A 7,798-nucleotide genomic window follows, 5' to 3' on the forward strand; every position below is an offset into this window, starting at 1 on the left:
TCATTGAACAATTTTCATCAACAGATTAGATGACAGTCTGCTGGAGAAGAGAATACCCACTATCGAAGTGTCCACTTTTCTGGATTACTGAGGGGTAAGGTACCTTTAACACAATGAAGAAACCTGTTGGACAACACTAGCCAAGGATTAAACGTACTGCTAAGGGCATACACAGTGACATCGGGGGCCTCCCAATGTGCTGCACTAAAGACAAGATCTTATGGGGCCGGGGATTTGGCTCAGAGGTTCTGCCGCCTGCCTTATAATCACAAGGGCCAGAGTTCGATTCCTGGTACCAAAAAAAAAAAAAAAAATTAACGTAAACCTGATTATGAGAAAGCACATAAATCCAAATTAAGGGCAGTCTGAAAAACCACTGGCTTGGACTCTTCAAAAATCTCAAAGTCACAAAACACATAAACAGCTGGGGAACTTGTCTAGATTAAAGGAGATTAACCCAAGGAGTTAACAAATTATGGATTCTGTCTGGATCTTCAATCTCCTCTCTGCAGCAAGAAAAACAGCCATAAAACTATAAAATCCAAATATGCACTACATAGTAGATAATAGTGCCATACTAAATGTTACTTATCTTTGTGGATTGTGGTTAAACAGGCAAAAGAGTCCTTAAGAGGGCCGGGGATGTAGCTCAGCGGTTCGGTGGCCTGCCTTGCAAACGCAAAGACCCGAGTTCAATCCCCGGTACCAAAAAAAAAAAAAAAAAAAAAAAAGAGTCCTTAAGAGACATGGTAACATATTTAGGGGTGAAGTGTCACTACGTCTTCAAGTAACATTCAGGCAATTGTGGAAGGACCAAAGTTCTGTACCTGGTTGAGGAAGTTTATGTCAACAATCTAGCAGTTTCTTCGGCACAGTGAGGAGAGCAGGCAGCCAGCTTGCCTCCCTGGATGGCAGATGGAGTCCTGAGAGCTTTAAAGTGGCCGCAGCACTCACTATAAGGAGGGAAGTGGAAGTCTCTGGTTCCACATCTGACAAAGGGAGGAACACACAGCCACTCCAGCATGCTCGTGGCACTTTAAGGGCGAAGCCACGCCCTCCCGTCCTGACTGGCACACACGACAGCGGCCTGCTGCACGTGCGCAGTGGGTCTGAAGCCCTTTACGGCAGACACGTGCACAAGCGCGAGGCAGTGGCCTTCGCGTTCCAAGGCATTGTGGGCTGGCAGGGCGACCGTTGAACCTCCTCCCACTGGGCTGTCATGGCAGGCGTCGGAGCGCTACTTCAGAGGGCGAGAGCCTATGTGAAGACCAAAAAGTTCCGGGACTACCTGACCAGCACGCACTTCTGGGGTCCTGTGGCCAACTGGGGCCTTCCGCTGGCTGCCTTCAATGACATGAAATCGCCGCCTGACATCATCAGTGGCCGCATGACAACAGCGCTCTTCCTTTGCTCCTTGGTTTTCGTGCGCTTCGCCTACCGTGTGCAGCCTCGAAATTACCTGCTGATGGTGTGCCACTGCACCAACGTGGTGGCCCAGAGTATGCAGGGCACCCGCTACTTGCGCTACCACTATGGCAGTGGCGCTGCACCTGCCACCGGGGCCTGCGACCCGCTGGCCACCACCAGCCCCAGCCCCAGCCCCGCGTCCTCAAGTAAACAAGCTCCGTAATGCCTGGGGGCATCGTTCCTCGCAGCCGGCAAGCACTAACTGAGCTCTATTCCTCCTGAAGACACCGATGGAAACTTTGGTTTTGATTCTCCAACAGTGTGAACCCGGGTGAAACCTGCAGTTTGGCTAATAAAGAAAAGAGCATCAAGCCGAGGCTGCTGAGGGTTGTCATTTCTTGTACTGGGAATAAAGTGTTTTCTGGGCGAGGGTAGGTTTGGATGGTCTCCCTTTTCACAGGACTTGAGAACGGAGAGTCAGGTGGGGGAGGAAGACTGAATGGAAAACATTATCCATTAACTCGTAGCTTTTTTAAAAAGCTCTGTGGAGAACGTGTTTTTTTGTTTGTTTGTTTTTCTTTTGGGTATACAGGCCAAGGAAGGGTTTTTAGTATGACACGACCTAAAATTTGGTAGTCACAAATCCCTACACCAAAGGAGATGTGTATGGTGGGCTCTTTCTATTGAGGGAAATGTTTCCAGGTAGGTTTAATTAATGTAGTAAAATCAAGTTTACACTTTCAAGAAATACTCTTGGTCTGGGTAACTGAGAGCAATAATAGAATCTGCCATGGAGATGGCATAAACAACTCAGGATGGTTGCTGTCCACTGGAGTTCCAGGAAAATAGAAAATAAAAATGACAAAGTAGTTCTTTCCTCTTTTCCTTACCCTTAGAAATGGAGAGAACGAGTTTGTGATGTGGGTTAACCCTAACACTCTGTATTGAATGCTAGAGTTGGGGGTTGAGGGTCAGTGGTCAACACCAGTAGCCCAGAGTATTCCTCTGGGAATCCTGTGGGCACTATTGACTTCTTAAAGCAAGGAACATGAGATGGGAGAAAGAGATGGGTGGAGTTTGTGGAATGAGACCATTATCTCCAGGGCAGAGATTTCTTCTAGGATTTGACCCCATTTTCCCCATGCCTTTGCCTCTGGAGGATGAAGTTAATGGGGGACCCGATGTATATGTTCAGAAGTGCTTAACTCTGATTTTGATAAAGATTTCAACTACAAAGTTAAAATAACTACCCAAAAGGTTCTGTATACATCAGCTCTTGTCTAAGACACCACGTTAGTAGAACTCCAAAAGATTCCTCATTCTGTGTCATTTAAGCATTAGTCCTCTTAGCGGGCAGTCATTTCACATTCAGCACTTGGGGGCGAGGTGGGCAGTGAGGCACACATTGAAAATACAGTGTATTATCTGTTGCTGTGTAATCAATCATCCAACTTGACAGTCTGAAACAACAACTCCTATCACACAATTTCTGAGGGTCAGGAAGGAGTCTCTGAAGACTTGACTGGGCTTGGAAGATCGGCTTCCAGGCTCACTTATCTGTACAGCTGTTTATATGTGGGCTTCTGTGATACAACATGGCTTCCACCAGAATGAAGTTCCAAGAGAGGCCAAGAGGGAATTCCTGGTCTCTTGTAGCTTAATCGTGTAGGTAACTTTACCATCACTGTACCATGTTCACACAGACCCATCCTGGCATACTGTGGGAGGGCAATATAAGGGTGGAAATACTAGGAGTCAAGGATCATTAGCGACCCCCCTTGGAAGCCAGCTACCACACATGGTTCTGAAATAATAATTTTCATGCCTTTCTGATACTCAGTATAAAGTAATAAAGCATGTAAGGTCGTTGCCCACCTTCCCAAAGGGATGTTACAGAATGCTTGGTTTACAGTTGTGTGGTCATTACTAATGTGCATATATATCACAAAGTGGGTTTGAGGAAGTTTCTGGAAGAGAATAGTAGCTCTTAATATTTTAGATAATTCAGACTACAATGCAGTAATAAAAACCAGTTCTTAAAGTTAAGAAATGAATTACATCAAGATTTTTATTAAAACATTCAAGGATTTTTTTCACTTCACTGAGTATTACATGAGTAGAGATTCATCTATTTTTAGGCATCTTACAAAATGTATTTTGTAATTTGAATATATTTCAATAAAAGGCCACTGTCAGTTGAAGACATTTCAGAGCAGGTAGGTTTCTTCTAATTAACCTGGTAAGGGAAAACGAGGTAATAACTGCTTATAATGTCCCATCACTCTATATTTATACTTTAGAGGTCAAAATGATCAGAGGAAATATTCAAAAGATGGCAACATCTCCACTCTAATGCAATACTGCTTTTAGTACATGAAACACACCCAAGTAAGAGATCCAGCCTTTTTTTTGCCTAGATATTACTGTTTAAGCCATATGAGTAATGTTTTAATATAAATGAGCCTTTCAAATCATTAGTGTAACCATCATTTCATAATCTCCCTAAATGCTCAAACATAACCTATTCTGACTTTGGAGACTGAAAACTGTGTACAGATCTCTACCACAACTTTATAAAGCAGAGTGAGTTTTCCAGAAGTTTTGGTCACAAACACACTTTAGTCGCTTCCCAGAATTCAGGTGTTTCATGCTGAGTTTAATATGTCACATCTTGCTCCAGCTCCCTGGGAAAGCCAAGGACTGCCTTATCTCTGCAACCATAATGCTAAAGGGGCCGGGATGTAGCTCAGTGGTGCCGTGCCTGTGTGGCAAGTGCAAGGTCCTGAGTTCAATCCCTGGTACCACCAAAAAAAAAGAACCATACTGCTAAAGTCATCTTTTTCTTGAATTTTTTCAAAACTCTAAAGTATATATTGTTTCCCAGGAGAGGCTGAGAGCAGGTCATACTGCTGAGTGCACAATGAACCAAAGGCTGCCCTAGGCAGAAGGACGGTGCTTAGTAGGCTTCTTCCCATGACCATGAGGATTCCCCATAGAGCCACAAAGAGGGAGGTGACAGCAAATTATGGGAAATATCATGAGGTCTTATAATTTGAATTTACAGTGTTCAAATGTATTTTGAAATAACAATTTTAATCAAAAAACTTCAGAATATACAAGTGCACATTTGTAACAATTTCATGTGGGAGTACGCAAAATACAAAGTACAGCTTCAGTGGGCCGGGGATGTAGCTCAGCAGCATAGCACCTGACTGGCAAGCACGAGACCCTGAGTTCAATTCCAGGTACCAAAAGGGAAAAACAAAAAATACGGTCTTGTCTGCTTCCACAGACCTAACACAGCAAAAAAAAAGCACATGACTTTTTGAACCTTAGTTATTATAAAATACATATAGTATTACAGCATGCTAAGCATGGTTAAACATTTTGCCTATCTATTTAGTTTTGATGGTGGTGCTGGGGGTGGAGCCCAAGGCCTCATACACGCTAGGCACGTGCTCTACCACAGAGCCACACCTCCAGTCCCGCTTTTCTATTTAGCACATCTTATAGATCATTCCGCGTTACTGTGTCACAGTATCATCTCATTCTTTCTGATAGGTGCATAAGATTCTGCAGTCTGATGCGCTACCCTTTATTAACAAGTCCTCTATTAATGGCCGGTTGGCTATGCTGCTGTACATCACCCATGCGCACAATTCTGTCAAAGAAATGCTCATAGGGTGATGTCTCTGCATGAGCTACATTTGCTTTAAAGCCCTTGCTAGCCATGTCTTCCTGTTTCAACGTAATTAAATGTTACCAGTATAAACTTTCTGAATAATACCTTTGACTTAATAGAGCAGGTAAATCCATAAAATGACAGCCCATAAATTATCATCCATACCTTAGATGTCTTTATATCCTCATCTAGTCAGTATCTGGCATATGGCTGACATCTGAGAAGTGCTTGTTGGACAGAGGAAAGAACTAATGATGCAGGTATAAAATCGAAGGGTTCATATCCCAAGGTTCCTAAAGTTAGAAACCAGGTCTTAAGTTGGTTAGTGAATCAAGATTCTATTTGAGCCCACATTTTGGATCTCAGATCTAGAAGCTAGGAGATACTATGCTGAAGTTTCTTAGTTTGGGACTCTGCTAGATGTGTGAAAATTCTTACTTTCCTACTGAATTCTTTTCAAGGGACTCCATGAAATAAAGGGAGAAAGAAAGCACAAGGGCCGGCCAGGTTATAGCTCGCTTGCCTAGCATGCTCAGTCCCCAGCAACACACAAGCACAAGACTAAAGACCGAACAGCACTGGGAAGCCGGAAACAATAGGCACATCTGCGCTCACCCGGGATTTATGCAATTACAGTAAGTGCATTTTGATGTAGAAATCTGTGCCATACATATGCCCCAGCCAGTTCTCTAAAGATAACCCTTGCAGGCCGATGAACAGGCACCTTCCTTCAGGCTTTGCATGGAGCACTTCATCCAGGTAGTCTGAAAATGAGGCAGTTCTGGCCCTGAAGGTGCAGAGGTAACCTGACCCAGTCTAGCTCCATTGACCTTGGCAATGACTGGATGGAGAAAAGATGCCAGTGAGGCAACCCCACAGTCCCTGAACACAATGGGACAGTGCTTATTGCCGTTCAAGAACAGACAGGACAAAGGCAGGAGCGGAATACTTTTGGGGTAAAAGAAATAAAGGAAATATGAAGGAATCTGTGAATCTGCTGAACGAAAATGAGTTTCCATAAGAATGTTGAGAAGTTTTATTCTTAAATTTCATAATGAAGGACCAGGCTTAGTCAATAGTATAACATTTACACTTACTCCAAGGCTAGCAGATGATTCTCCAAACAAATATTAAGCACCTGCGGCAGGCTTTGTGCTCCACACAGGAGATAACAGCACACCTGGAGCCCGCTGGGCGGACTGGCCCTCACAAGAGGACCAGGTAAACAAGCCGCCCATTATCCTTACCCTGAGGTCCCTGATGACCTCCCACTGACCGTCCCTCTGCCTCAGGGCGCCTGAGCCAGCTAGTAACAGTTCTGTTTGTACCAAGCTCCAGTGGCTAGAAAATGGCCTTCTAGGCATGTTTCCCTCTTGCCTTCTTCTAGCGTGTAACACTTATATCACAGTCCTGAAGTTTAAGCCTTCCCGCAGCAGGAGGCAGGGACGGGTCACATCTGCCAGGGGCACAGTGCTCCGTGTGAGTTCTTGGCATAGGACAGACCTGGCTCCCTTTGCCAAAGGAAGCCAGATGAGGCTCTCACCCTTGAGACAGCAGGAAGTCCCTGTGTGGTAACGAGTTATGGCACAGGAGTATCTAGTTTTTTTTATTGGTATACATCATATAAACTGAAGTTTATGAATATGAAAATCTACCACCAAAGAGTCAGAGGCAAGTCCAGGATAACAATAACTTGCTGTTTGGGTTGAGTACTCTGGATATTTTTCCCTCTGCATAGAAAAGGATGCCTGAGCTGGAAGCCACGCTGATCATTACAGAACATAGCTCATTTGTGTCGAAACATAACCTAGGAGGAAAGAGAAGGTTTTCACTTTCTTTGTTGGAGGGGGAGAAAGTAAAACACTGAAGAGGGTTACCCATGTTAACCAGTTTTCCTTAAGGAAAGCAGACACAGGAAGAGCTGAGCATCACTGATGTCATTTTGGGGCAGAGGGGCAGAGATGGTTTTTGGTTATGTTATAAAGTTGATTCACCTAAGACCAGACTAGTGACTTCAGGTATATTTGGCTAAAGAATCCTGCCAGGGAACTGATGCTGGATTACTTCACAGGTGTGAGAACCACAAAGCTCAGTGCCGTCTGGAAATAACAAGGATATAGAGAAGCCAGGTTTGATTCTTGTATGTTCACTATGGCTCGCAGAAGAGAACAGACATCAGAGGGGGAGGCCACGACATCCCTCTGGAACGTCACATGCTAAACTCACCTCAGGCCTTCCTTTCAGGTGTCTGTCTCCCAGGTTCCTCTGAATCCGGTTTTTGATGCAGTAGAAAGAGGTTTTCTAGCTTCTGAATATCTTCTGTAAGGCCATTTCTAAGATCCTCGTTGTTTCTCAGAAATTCCTTCAGCATTTCTAGTCGATCTGAGATCTGCAAGAGCCAATCATATAAAATATAGTTTGGGACAATTCTGGCAGCAGATTTCTAATCCAATAAAAAAATGTACTACCTTCAAGGCTGGCTCCTGGGGCGGGCAGAGTATCTCAGTAGCAGAGCACATGCTCAGCATGCACAAGGCCCTAGGTTCCATGCCCAGTGCCCCACCCAGCAGAAGACCAGTTCCTGCTCATGTATCCACCAAGAGACAGAAATCAGGCTGGGGATTGGCTCAGTGGTTCCGCCGCCTGCCTCGCAAGTGCAAGGACCTGAGCTCAATCCCTGGTACCAAAACAAAGAGAGGAAGAGAAGGA

At 44.5% G+C, this 7,798-nt stretch overlaps 2 protein-coding genes across 2 annotated transcripts in view; one reads left to right on the top strand and one right to left on the bottom strand.

The window, feature by feature from the left end:
• Positions 1-1,098: 1,098 nt before the first annotated feature.
• On the top strand, positions 1,099-1,799 carry Mpc1l (mitochondrial pyruvate carrier 1 like). The gene has a single exon (XM_010636215.2). It carries the CDS (start codon positions 1,220-1,222, stop codon positions 1,628-1,630), a length of 411 nt encoding a protein of 136 aa, XP_010634517.1. The 5' UTR covers positions 1,099-1,219; the 3' UTR covers positions 1,631-1,799.
• A 2,403-nt stretch (positions 1,800-4,202) lies between these two features.
• Positions 4,203-7,798, bottom strand: part of CUNHXorf38 (chromosome unknown CXorf38 homolog) — a 14,101-nt gene continuing 10,505 nt past the window's right edge. The window contains exons 4-5 of the mRNA XM_019209325.2: positions 7,316-7,478; positions 4,203-6,896 (exon numbers count right to left, since the gene is read on the bottom strand). Coding sequence (XP_019064870.1) covers positions 7,317-7,478 — 162 coding nt within the window. The 3' untranslated portion in view covers positions 4,203-6,896; position 7,316. The remainder of the gene's footprint in view (positions 6,897-7,315; positions 7,479-7,798) is intronic.

The sequence above is a fragment of the Fukomys damarensis genome, unplaced genomic scaffold, assembly GCF_012274545.1.
Source record: "Fukomys damarensis isolate Sample0158 unplaced genomic scaffold, DMR_v1.0_HiC HiC_scaffold_39, whole genome shotgun sequence".
In the NCBI taxonomy this organism is placed as follows: Eukaryota; Metazoa; Chordata; class Mammalia; order Rodentia; family Bathyergidae; genus Fukomys; species Fukomys damarensis.